This window comes from Varanus komodoensis, unplaced genomic scaffold (genome assembly GCF_004798865.1).
Source record: "Varanus komodoensis strain SLA01 unplaced genomic scaffold, ASM479886v1 scaffold44_1, whole genome shotgun sequence".
Lineage (NCBI taxonomy): Eukaryota > Metazoa > Chordata > Lepidosauria > Squamata > Varanidae > Varanus > Varanus komodoensis.
The window spans coordinates 65,215-78,007 of NW_025336009.1; the positions used below are offsets into that span (position 1 = coordinate 65,215).

The 12,793-nt window shown below is 44.3% G+C and overlaps 1 protein-coding gene across 6 annotated transcripts in view; it reads left to right on the top strand.

Moving 5' to 3' along the window:
* The first annotated feature begins 216 nt into the window (after positions 1 to 216).
* The window catches only part of KLHL22 (kelch like family member 22), a 30,290-nt gene continuing 17,713 nt past the window's right edge, over positions 217 to 12,793 (top strand). Inside the window, exons 1-4 of one of the 6 annotated variants that reach the window (XM_044444107.1) lie at positions 217 to 486; positions 4,468 to 4,749; positions 6,601 to 6,766; positions 9,856 to 10,574. In XM_044444107.1, the coding sequence (XP_044300042.1) occupies positions 4,523 to 4,749; positions 6,601 to 6,766; positions 9,856 to 10,574 (1,112 nt within the window). In that variant the 5' untranslated portion in view covers positions 217 to 486; positions 4,468 to 4,522. The other 5 variants (XM_044444110.1, XM_044444109.1, XM_044444106.1 and 2 more) reach the window with 5 other exon arrangements.

Here is a 12,793-nt window from a genome sequence, read left to right on the forward strand (position 1 = left end):
ATCTGGCTGACCAGCTTCTGCCTGAAGTTGGCGCTGCGCCAGTCGTTCTCCTCCATCCTAACGGGACGTGCCGCGCCGCTGCAGCCGCTACTCTCGGCCCGCCGCACACCAACGCCGGCCGAGCCTCCTTCCCGACGCGAGGACTCACGATCGCCGGCCCTTCCGCTTACAGGAAGTGCTCGGAAGGGCGCTCCGGATGCTGCTTCTGGCGCATGCCGGGAAATGGGGAGCCCGGCCGAGCCGCAGCGCGGGAAGCGGCAGTCGCCTTCGCACCCCAACGATGGGCAGTGGCGGGGGCCTCCCCGCACACTGGCGCAGCTTCTCTGGCGGGCGGAGGAGCTCGCTCGCGCGCTCGGGACGGCACTGAAACATGGGACTCGGCCCCTTTAAAGCGCGGTCTGGGCGTGCGGCCGTTCCATCCGAGGCCTAGCCCCCTCTCTATGATCGCAGATAGGTGATGCCGGAAAGAAGACCTTGAGAAGGCAGGTGAGTCCCAGCGCCCCGAATACGTACAGAGCTTTTCCCCCGGCGGGTTCCAGCCAAGGCGCTGGCAGATGCAGGGGCAGCTGTTCCGTCCCGGGCTGCAGTGCCTGGCGCCTCTGCCTTTCTGTTCGGGGCACCCGCGCCACTCAGCGAGGCCCTGCAGCCTTCCTTGTCCGGGGCCCCGGTGGGGCGGGGGCATCCCTTTCCGACGCAGGCAGCCCCGTCGCCCCGCGGCCTCTGTGGGCGGCCCCGGCTCCTCGCCGAGGAAAGAACGCCCAGCGGCTGCCGCATCCACTGATCTCAGCGGTGCGGCTCTGGCGGTGCCTCTGCGAAGTCAGGCTGCGGAACGCGTGGCTCGGGAAGTCGAGGAGGCCGAGCCGGCTCGTGAAGACGGAGGAGCTCCCGAACCTCGGCGCGCTCCTAGCGACTCAGCGGAGCTGCAGGCCGTAGCCTCCCTTTTGGGGAGCGGGGCTCCCTCACGGGCAGCCGCCTCCTATCGCCGCCCGCCCCGGCTTTGCCGCTGAAGGGAGCGGCTGTAAAGAGGTGCTAGTCGACAGCGGCCCGCAAGCCGGGAGCCACCGCCGCCGCGCGCCCTTCAGCTCGTGCGCTGGAACTGCTCCCTTCGGTGCAGAGGATCGAGGAGGCTGCCGTCCGCCGAGCAGCCTAGACCGCTCGCATTTCTCTAGATGCTGGCGCTGCAGTCATTCTACCTGGGGTTAGGCATAGAATAGCAGAGTTGAAAGGGGTCGGGTGCAGCCCCCTGCTGTTGCAGGACACCGGATTACACCATCCCACTCAGGTGTCCAGTTTCTTTTTGTATGTCTCCAGTGTGGGAGAGCACACCACCTCTCCAGGCAGCTGGTTCCACTGCCCTATTGCTCTGACAGTGAGGAAGCTTTTCCTGATGTCCAGCCTGAATCTGGGTTGTTGCAACTTGAATTGATTATTCCATGTCCTACACTCTGACATTGGCCTCTTTGTGACAGCCTTTGAGATATTTCTAGAGGGATATCACATCCCAACTCAGTCTTCTTTTTTCAAGGCAGAACATGCTTTCAGACTCTCCTCATATGGCAGTGTTTCCAAAATGTTGATCATTTTTGTGATTTGGAAGTAATACTTTTGTTAATGCATCCCAGTAGTATTTGCACTTTTGGCAGCTGCATCACATTGTTGTCCCATGTTTAGCCTGTTGTCCACAATTGCTCCGAGGTCTTTTTCAGTTCTGTTGAGCCACGCATTCCCCATCTTGTATGGATGCCTTTGATTTCTTTTTCCTAGGTGGAGGACTTGGCACTTGTCCTTATTGAAACTCATTCTGTTGCTTTCAGCCCTGCATTCAAGTTGACCAAGATGACTCTGGATCTTCTTTGTTTCTTCTAAGGTGTTTTCTATTCCACCCAGTTTTGTATTGTCTGCAAATTCAATTATCATTCCTCAAATTTCCTAATCTAAATCATTAATAATGTTGAAGAGCACTGGGCCCAGGACTGAACCCCGTGGCTCTCCACTAATTATCTCCATCCAATTTGAGAAGGTTCCATTGATGAGCACTCCTTGTGTCCAATTTAGTAGCCAATTGTGGATCCCCATAATAGTTTTTCTATCTACTCCAGTTTTTGCTAGTTTTTATCAGAATGTTGTGGGGCACTGTGTCTAAAGTTTCACTAAAGTCATGGTAGATTATGTCCACAGTGTTCCCTTTGTCTTTTTGGGAGGTTACCCAGTCAAAAAATGAGATTAAATTAGTTTGACTGGATTTTTTTTTTTTGATAAATCCATGCTGGCTTGTATTAAGCACTGTATTTTCTTCAAGATGTTTGCAGAATGATTGTTTAATATTTTTCTCTAGAATTTTTCCAGGGATTGATGTCAGCCTAACTGGTCAATAGTTCCCAGGTTCATCTTTTCCCCCTTTTTGAAGATAGGGATGTTAGCCCTTTTCCAGTCATCTGGCACTTCACCTATTTTCCAAGATTTATTGAAGATTATAGCCAGTGGTTCTGAGAGTTCCTCTGCTAGCTCTTCTATGACTCTGGGATGGAGGGCATCGGGCCCTGGAGATTTGAACATGTTTATGCCATCTAGATATTCCTTGACCATTTGTACTTTCAGTTTGTACTTCCTCTTGGATGTAGATTTCCTTGTGGGAGAAGAATGAGGTGAAGTAGGAATTAAGTACCTCTGCCTTTTCCTTGTCATTTGTTAACACTCTGCCATCCATTTAAGTGGCTGGACACCCTTCTCTTTCACATGTCTTTTGTTCTGGATGTATCTGAAGAAGACTTTCTTGTTCTTAGCCTCCCTTGCTATTCTCAGTTCATTTCCTGCTTTAGCCTTCCTGACACCATCCCTGCAATTCCTTGCTATTTATTTATACTCTTCCTTTGTGGCCTGGCCCTGCTTCTACCTCCTGTATATGTTCATTTTTTCTTTCAGGCTGTCTTTTAATTTTTTGTGGAGTGACATGGGTTTCTTCTGTAGTCGTCTTCACTTTTTTCTTGATGGAATTGTTCATAGTTGTGCTTGAAGAATTTTTTTTCAAGATTTCCCACCCCCTTAGACTCCTTTTCCCTTAGGAGTGAGTTGCCACAGCAACTTGCTTATCGTTGTTCTGAAAGTTGGCTTTTTTGAAGTCCAGGATATGTGTTTGGCTACAGTTAACCTTTGTCTCCTTTAGAACTGAGAATTCAAGTATTGCATGGTCAAATGAATCTCCCAGAGTTCTCATGGCCTCTATTTTGTTCACTAGGCCATCCCTGTTAGCATTAAATCAAGGATAGCTGATCCTCTTGTTCTTTTTCCTACCTTTTACTGATCTTGATAGAGATCCAGCAACTGTCAAGGACATCCATCCAATTGGCAGCTATATGTGGACACAACCAACCAGTACCAGCACTGAAAACATTGATGGCAATCTTTAATGCCACCGACCTTGAGACCAAGAATGCCCTCTTCACTGTTGGATCCCAAGGACTACGTGTCTGACCCAGATGCAGTGTTGTCTACCTCCTTATCTGGTGCTGTCATTGCCACACAGGATCCATTGCCTCCCTTGGAGGGGATGGGAGGATTCTCCAGATTGGTGCTGCGAATGGTGAATTCCCTTGGTCTCTTGACACAGTAGCCTGGAAGATAAGAGTCATGAGCCTCATCTTTGACAACACCCACATGAAAGACTCAGTTTCACTGGTGATATCATTCCTGCCTACACTACTGCAGGAGATCCAGCAGACTTGGAAGGTCCTTACAGCCACACATGCCACCTCAAGCGGTTTGAAAGCATGTATGAGATCCTGGAAAGAGACATCCTGTTCATCTTCCAGCACCTGTGGCCCATTTCAGCTATTGTTGAACCTGCAAAGGGCCTAATGCAATGTGAACCTTGGTGCTAACAGAGCAGGAGGGCCAATGCCTGGGCAGTATGGTGAGACAGGTCTATGTGGCCTCAGTGCCTGACTTCTGAGTCTCCAAGTACAAGGCCATCATGACTCACTACCACCTGTTCCTAGGGAACAGAATCAGGGCCATGTGTGACAGTCTTTCAGGTGGCGACAGGGAACTGGCTGGAGTGTTTCAATCAAAGGCCGTGAATCTGGCTTGACAGCAGACCACTACAGCCACACACCATGTTGACTGTGATCCTAAAGCAATGGTAGGCATTGTGCCATCAAGTTGCGACAACCCAGATTCAAGGTGGGCATCAGAAAAAGCTTCCTCACTGTCAGAGCAATAGGACAGTGGAATCAGCTAGACAGGTTGTGGAGTCCCCCACACTAGAGACATTCAAAAAGAAACTTGACAGCCATCAGAGTGGGATGGTATAAACTGGTGTCCTGCAACAGCGAGGGGCTGCACCCAGTGGCCTTCATGGCCCCTTCCAACTCTGCTATTCTATGATTCTATGAAAAGTGAGGGAGCTTCTAAAAACAACCAAAATTTGAGTCAGAATGCTCAACTGCACCTCTGCTAATTTTTCCATAGGAATCCCAGGCTGTTGTGCAAGTGTCCTCTAAAATCCAGAGTGAGTCCTCCAGAGATGGCTGAGGACCAGGAGCCAGTGCAGTCATGGAATTCTTCTTTGAAGCCTTTGGTCAAGGAGTGTTCCAGCAACACATACCGTAGCATGCAGCACTCCCAGACTTTGCTGAGTGGATTAGTCGCTCTCCGGGACAGTGCCATCCTCTTTGATGTTGTCCTGCTTGTAGAGGGGAAGCCAATTGAAGCACATCGTATCCTACTGGCAGCATCATGTGATTACTTCAGGTCTGCCTAGAGTGGAGCTAAAGTATGGTTGTGTTTAAAACAGAGAATTTGAAATTCTCTGTTTTCCTATTGGAGTTTCCAAACTGGCAAGTTGTGAAATTCATACATTTTATTGTTAAATTTCAAATTAATTGTAGTTCATTTATCAAATCTCAGTATCTCTGGAAGGTAAACATTTGAGCATCAGCTCAAAACTACAGTTAGAATTTACCATCTGCAGCAAGTTCTGTATGCTTAATGGAGGCTTGCAGGCCTATCTGATGGTTGTTCTTAAACATTACTACATTGATGTGATGTGTTCACAGTTGTATATCAACAAAGAAGTTGATATAAAAATAATCCCTTGTGGAAAGAAGGGCAACCAACATGGCAATATCAACAGCTGATACACAGTCATGTGCCAATCATGAGTTAGTTTGCATAGGATGCCTCTATGTTAATGACGTATGAGCTGTGTCAGAGTACAGCAGTGGTTGAAGTGCCTTGTAATGGTGGGCTGGAATCTTGACCTCAGTTGAAATGGACTTCATTGTTCTTACCCCAGCAGCTGGAACGAAGCTGCAATGTGCCATTCCCTGTGCCCATGTCCCAAACAACCACATGGATCTAATGGATCACTTCTAAACATTCAAGTCCCCACTTACCCAGAAATTTCAGTGGATGCCATCAAGCTAGTAGCTGTTTCAGCCCAGCCACTTCTTGGCTGGTTGCTGTGAAACTCAAATGGATTATCTCTGCATATGGTTAATATGGTTCTTGGAGAATAGAGGGCAGCACACAGGAATTGTCCCATGTAAGATATTAGAAACAAAGTGGGTCAGAAGGGGTCTCCCAGGCCATCTAGTCTGACCCCTGGCTCCAGCCGGCTCCACTCACGACATGCCCACCATGTGCATGTCTAGCCTATCCTTAAACACCCACACCGATGTGGCCTTAACCACCTCCTGTGGAAGCCCATTCCATACCCTTGGAGTCCTAACTGTCAGGAAGTACTTCCTGGCATCCAAATTGAAGCTTGGTTCCTTGAGCTTTGCTCCATTGGAGCACGTCCTGCCCTCCTCTTGCAGGAGAGAACAGGTCTTTACCCACCTCCATGTGGCACCCCTCACATACCTATATGTTGCCAACACATTCCCTCGGAGTCTCCTCCAGGCTGAAAAGGCCCAGTTCCCTCAGTCTCGCCTCATATGGCTTCCCCTGCAATCTGGCCACCATCCTTGTGGCCCTATGCTGCATTGACTCTAACCTGGCTATATCCTTCCTGTAATGAGGGGCCCAAAACTGATTATTTTTCCAGTTGCAGGCACACCAGAGTCATATAGATTGGCAGTAATACCTCTCTTGCTCTAGAAGCCACGCTCCTGGCTATGCAACCAAGAGTGGCATTCGCCCTCTTGACCACTGCGTCACACTGCTGGCTCATGTTTAGCCTGCAGTCAACCAGTACCCCGAAATCCCTTTGACTTCTGCTGCTCTCCAGCCACTTGTCCCCTAACCTGTACTTATGACACCCTTTCCTGTGCCCGAAGTGCAAGACCTTGCACTTATCCACATTGAACACCATCTTGTTGTCTCCTGCCCACTTCCATAGTCTGTCCAGATCCTTTTGGATCTGGAGTGCCATTCTCCTCAGTTGTGGCCACTGCCCCATCTGCGAATTTGATCAGCAGTCTGTTCACCCCTTCTTCCATGTTGTCGATGAAATGATTGAACAGGATCAGCCCCAGGACAGGCCTGGGGGACCCCGCTTGTCACTGGATGTTCTCCATAATCACTTTGAATCACATAGTCATATAACATTTCCTTTCTGGAATACTCACTGAAAGCAACTCTTTCCCTTTCCTTTTCTAGGGGAATGTTTGCTGGTGGACTAAAAGAAATGGAACAGGAAGAAGTCCATATTCAGGGGGTATCTTATAATGCTATGTGTAAAATCCTAAATTTCATATATACTTCTGAACTGGAACTTGGCCTAAACAACGTGCAGGAAATACTAACAGCAGCCTGCCAACTTCAGGTGAGAGTTGGCAGTATCAAAAGAAACATGCCAAAAATTCCTTTCCATAGGTATTTTAGCTATTAGAGAAAGTATTTATAATCCACTTTTAGGACTTCCAGTAGGGTGGTAGGATGCACGTTAGCAATATGCTGGCAAGACTACAAGAAGAAAGCTGATATAGGCAGTTCTTGACCATATTAGCTATTTTCAGCTTAGACTGATCTGCACTCCCTCTCCCATGCTAATGTCCCAGGGCTAGTGGATTTCCCTGCCTTCCACACATCTGTTCCTCATGGAATGCATATTTCCAGTTTGCATGAAAGTGGTCTTGGGGCTATAGTAGATAGCTGGCTAAAGCATCAACACTGTATACAACTGCTGTGAAAATAATATTTTTTAATTTAAATTTAAATTTTTGTCATTTAAAGTAATCAGAATTAAAACTGTCAATATTACAATACCTTTATGCAAATCTGTGTTGCAGCTACACATGGCATACTGGTCACTAGACTTCAAATGGGACATTGTAAACCTACAAAAAGTGCAGAAGAGTCACAACCAAAATGATGAAGGGCCTGGATCAACTCCTTTATGAGGAAACTTTACAATATTTGGGTCTTAGAAAAATGATAGGAATAAGTGGGGGAACATAATAGGCATACATAGAATAAGAAGATGTATTTTTCCTTCATACTGCTACCTAATTTATCAAAAATATTGAATTAGCCTACAGAAAACAAACATGTATACTGTGAGCACAAAGTAGAAGCAAAAAATTATATCTTATGACATACACTAACATAAAAATTTTAAATATACATTAAAATTTATAAATCCTTTTAAAGTTTGTCTTGTTTGCAGCTATTAAAGTGGCTCATTTAATTAGACAATTTTCCATTACCTTTTCTGTAAAAGTGAATACCTTCACTGTGAACAGGGCAGCCCTCAGAATCACAAACAGATCAGATCCTTTGAGGAAAAAATGAAATTGATTTTGATGCCCAATTTCTCATGTGTCCTAGAAATAGAAATAGGTCATGTTCTCCACAGCTGGAATATAACTGGCATACCAGATGCACCACATATACTTAATCAGTCTTGCACTGGAATACCTCTGGATCTTCTGTGGTGAATCAATATTTGGTAAAGAGCTTACAGTGACTACTTTCATTAAAACACACACACACACATTTTTTCCTGAAATTGGGTTGTTGTCCTTGCTAAACATTGCATATACCTTGTATTTTCCAAGGCATATAGGTCTGTTTATATTCTAATACAAGGGATTCTTTGCTTAAAAACCTTTCTTGCATTACAACTAGGATCACTTAGGGCATCCGCTGTAAAAACATAATTTTATGATAATTTTGAAACATTAGATTCCATATTCTGTTCATTTATACATGCATTCAGGAGCCTTTTTCCAGTCCAGATTCTGATTTATTACATGCACCTAAAGCATGATTTTGAACCTTTTCCATTTTCTCATTCTTGGCAAAGCCTCATATTTCTGTACCAGGGATTAACAGTGATAGCGCCTTGGCCATATGAACACTCATAACTGTTTGACGTGATTCAGGCTATCTATAATTGAGAAGGCTAATCAAGAGCAAAGCACATACTCTTGCTTATAACTCATTTTCTTTGTGATGATCAGGATCTCCTGGAAGGAAAATCTATACCCAACTAGATACATAAATCCACTTGCTTTGTTTCCTTAGACTCTATAAACAATTTATGTTGTTTCTTTTTACTAAAGATCAGCATTTTAGATTTCATACTACTGACATCTCCTGACATTTTCTCAAGTGTCTGTACAGACATCTACATGGTAGATAACAAAATCCTATTTTCTGTCTATGAGAGTGGTTACCAATCTATCCAGAATTTATATAAAAATCTTTACTGTGTAGTGTTGAAATTACAATGCTAATGTGCAAGTAAATAAAAGATACAAGGATACAAGTTTACAGTGCTATAACAACTGGGACAGTTCAGCTTTGAAAAAAGGCAAGTAAGGGGAGATGTGACAGAGGTATATAAAATAACAAATGGTGTGGAGAAAGTAGAGAGGGAGACATTTTTCTCCTAACAACATTCAAATCATCCCTTAAGGCTGACTGAGAGGAGGTTTAGGAAGCATATAGTTAAATTATGGAATTCCCTGCCAGGGGAAGTGATGATAGCTGCCAATCTGGATGGCTTTAAAATATGTCATGTAGATATTCATGATGGAGGAGGCTGCCAGTGGCTACTAGCCTTGCTAGCTATGTGCTCTCTCCTTCACCAGAGGTTGCTGAGGAGCTTGGGCAAGAGGAGGTCTTGCACCCGTCCTGTTTGAGGGACCCTGTGGGCAGCTGGTTTGCCACTGTGTACAGAGTGCTGGATTAGATGGACTTTGGGTCTTATTCAGCATGCCTTTTCTATGTAGTACACAAAAACAAAACGCCCCATGTCCAAAGCAAGGTGTGATGGCTACTGTGCAGGAAAAATATTAAATTGAAATTAATCTACTTTTCCAAGCATCAGTTTTTTCCTACTCTGCTATATTATCCTTCAGTTTTTACTGTCTCCTCTGTCTTGCTTAGGCCAAATCCAGCATAACATAAGCACTGAACAGTAACAGTCCTATCATATCTGTGTCTTTGCACATGTGCCTATCAGAGAAACTGACAACCCAAAATTTCGAAGAAGCAAGAGCTGTTAGTATTCCACTTGCTGAAGGACACGAGTGGTAGGGGTTTGTTGCATTCATGTCCTGCTTTTGGGCTTCCAATAAGCAGCTGATTGGCCAACGTAGAAACAAAAGGCTGAACTAGATGGACTCACTTTGGTCTGATCCAGCTTCAGGGCCCTTTTGATATACATAAGATGCATGAGTGAAATGAGTACTGATTGGTAGATACCTTCATTTTAGTAATGCTGTGAATGCCATTTACACTATGATGACATTGTATTTTCATAGCAGAATGTGGCTATGGAAATTAGGCAATTGCATGTGTATTTTGAAACATTTTTCTGCAGTCTTGGAGTAGCTTGCAGTCATCTTGAAAGTTGATCAATTCCTCTAATACTTTATGTCTTTGCACCTGCTTTCGCCTTCACAGATCCCTGAGGTCATCAAATTCTGCTGTGAATTCCTTATGTCCTGGGTGGATGAGGAGAACATCTTGGATATGTACAGACTCGCTGATCTCTTTGACCTCAGCCACTTGAGTGTGGAACTGGACTCCTTCATTTTGAAGAACTTTCTCACTTTTTCAAAGACTGAAGTGTACCGTCAGCTTCCCTTGGAAAAGACTTATGCCCTCCTCAATAGCAATTTCTTAGAGGTCATATCTGAGAATGAGGTCTACGAAGCAGCCCTGTTTTACCATTATACACCAGAACAAGTAGAAATGGATCAGGTCTCTTTGATGGAGCCTCCAAAGCTGCTGGAGACTGTCCGTTTCCCTTTGATGGAGCTTCAGACTCTGCAAAGACTCCATGATAGGCTGAGTTCATGTCCCCTAAAGGAGACAGTGGCCAGTGCACTAATGTACCACAAGAATGAGTGCCTCCAGCCTGTGCTTCAGAGTAGGCACACACAAGTGCGGTCAGAGTTTCATTGCGTGGTGGGGTTTGGGGGGATGCATTCAACTCCTTCCATAGCTCTCAGCAACCAGGCCAGGTACTTGAATCCTTTGTTGGGAGAGTGGAGGCCCTTCACCGCATCTTCGTCTCCCAGAATGTCTAACCAGGGAATAGCTGTTCTCAATAATTTTGTATACTTAATAGGGGGAGATAACAACGTACGAGGCTTTCGGGCAGAATCGAGATGCTGGAGGTAAGAGGAACCCCTTTTAATATCCTTTTAATTCATGAGGATGTGTTTGTGTTCACTGGGACCATGGAATACACTGCGGTCATACTTCTGTGTGAACATGCATTGCATTGTGCTGCTAATCAGGCAACTGCTTTCTTGACAACTCATGACCACTAAGTAGGAACAATTCAGAAGCCTTGGTCCCCCCTACAGGAAACATTTTAAAAAATCAAACATAGTCTGGCTGACTGAGAAGGCAGACATACTTAAGTCTTTTGCAACTCAAAAATGTAGTCCATAAGAATAGGCAGTATTTTGAGCTCTGGAAAAAAACTTCAGCTTGACTTTTGCAACTCAGAGTGACACTGAAGTACCTGAGAAAGTGAGGGAAGCAACCTGGCCAAAAAGACTGAGTGAGCAGAGACTGGCCTGGTTTTCCATTTATAGTTTTTCCACTGTGGTAAAGCTATGCATGCCTCTAGATTGTTAGAGTAAATTCTGTGTTTGTCATAGTCCTTGCTTCTGTTAATGAGGGATAATTTGGCTGATGTTTATTAAAAGCAATGAAGAATGAACTATATTAATCACCATCATCATCATCATCTATTCATTTCTATACCACCCCACAGCCAAAGCTCTTTAAATAGCTAAAAACAGTTGATTAAAACAGAGAATAACAAGGAGTAACAAAAGTCACTCTGTGAAACATGTAGTGAGCCCCTTCAAGCCCTGGATGGCTGAGTAAGTCTTCAGAAGCCTCAGAAAAGAGGGCCATCTTGAGCTGTCATCAGAAAGATGGGAGATTTGGCACCCATTGGGAAATTATTCCTTAGAAGGGTGGGCCATGACTATGAAAGCCCTCCCCTTTGTTACCACCCTCCACACTTCCCTCAGAGTTAGCACTCAGAGGAATGCTTCAGAGACTTTAACATTATAGGTCAGAGAAGATGGATCTTTGGCTAGGATATGAGGAGGAAAACCTATCAATGCACAAAGACTTCCCTATTTTGGAAAACAGTTAAACAGTTTATTTTGGGGTGAAGACACTCTTTTCAGTGGATACTAAAATATGAAAGAATCCTAAAATAGTACATTTGGAACGGGCCAAGAAGGCCATCATGTCTAACCCCCTGCTTAATGCAGGACTTCAAATTAAACCATCCCTATCAGATGGCTTGTCTAGCATGATGGTCTTCTCCAGTGAGTCTTGCTTTCTCATGTGCCCGAAGTATGACAGTCTTAATTTTGTTATTTTTTCTAGGAAAAGCTTTGGCTTGATCTGATCTAGGACCTACTTGTTTGTCTTTGTGTGGGTCAAGGGTATATGCAAAGCTCTCCTCCAGTATCATGTTTCAATACATCAGCTTTCTTCCTGTCATCTTTCTTCATTGTTTAGTTTTCACACGTATCCAAAGTGGGCAGAAATAAATTAGTATGGAGGATCTTGGCCCTGCTGGGACAAAGAAGGGGAGGGGGCTGCTGGCTTTGCATAGCGCTGGAGCAACCTTTTGACAGGCAGATCAGGCTGGGCTAGAGGGGCCTTTCCCCTCTTATTCTGCAAAGCAATTCTTATGGGAAGGGTGGTATGTCACATTAATAAACCCTAATAGAATAATAACTGTAATAATACTATAATAATACAAATAAAATTAATTTTGTGATACTTCTGAATGCATATGAATAGGTTGGACTGAGTGGTTCACAAAATTAGACATATGCTGCAAAATCACCCTTTCCTAACTTTATTCCAAAAGTTTGATGCAAAATTAAGTGTGGGTGCAGCAAAAAAAAAGTACAAATTTCACATTAAAGAAGTAAATTTCATTTTTTATTTTAGTTTCAAAAATAACACTCTTACCCCTTGTTGTTCATTTTGCTTTGATTTACCTTATGATTTTCAGAAACCCATACTATTCAGCATTGTCAATAAATTCTAATGTTCTAATGTTGTAAAATAAAATGATTATTAGTTAAATAATAACTAATATAATTTTACAACCTTTATTTACATTAAATTCAGAACCTACTTTTATGAAGGGGTTCCCTGAGACATGAAAATTGTTCAGAGATTTCTCCAAGATAAAAAGGTTGAGAAAGGCTGCTATAAATCCTAGGGTGAACTTCTTCTGAATTCTTCGATGCAGTCCAGTAGCCAACATTTATTTGTGATACGTGCTTCAAGTGCCTCTTCCTTTTTGGAACAGCTTGAACATCAGCCATTTCTTGCTCCATTTAGGACA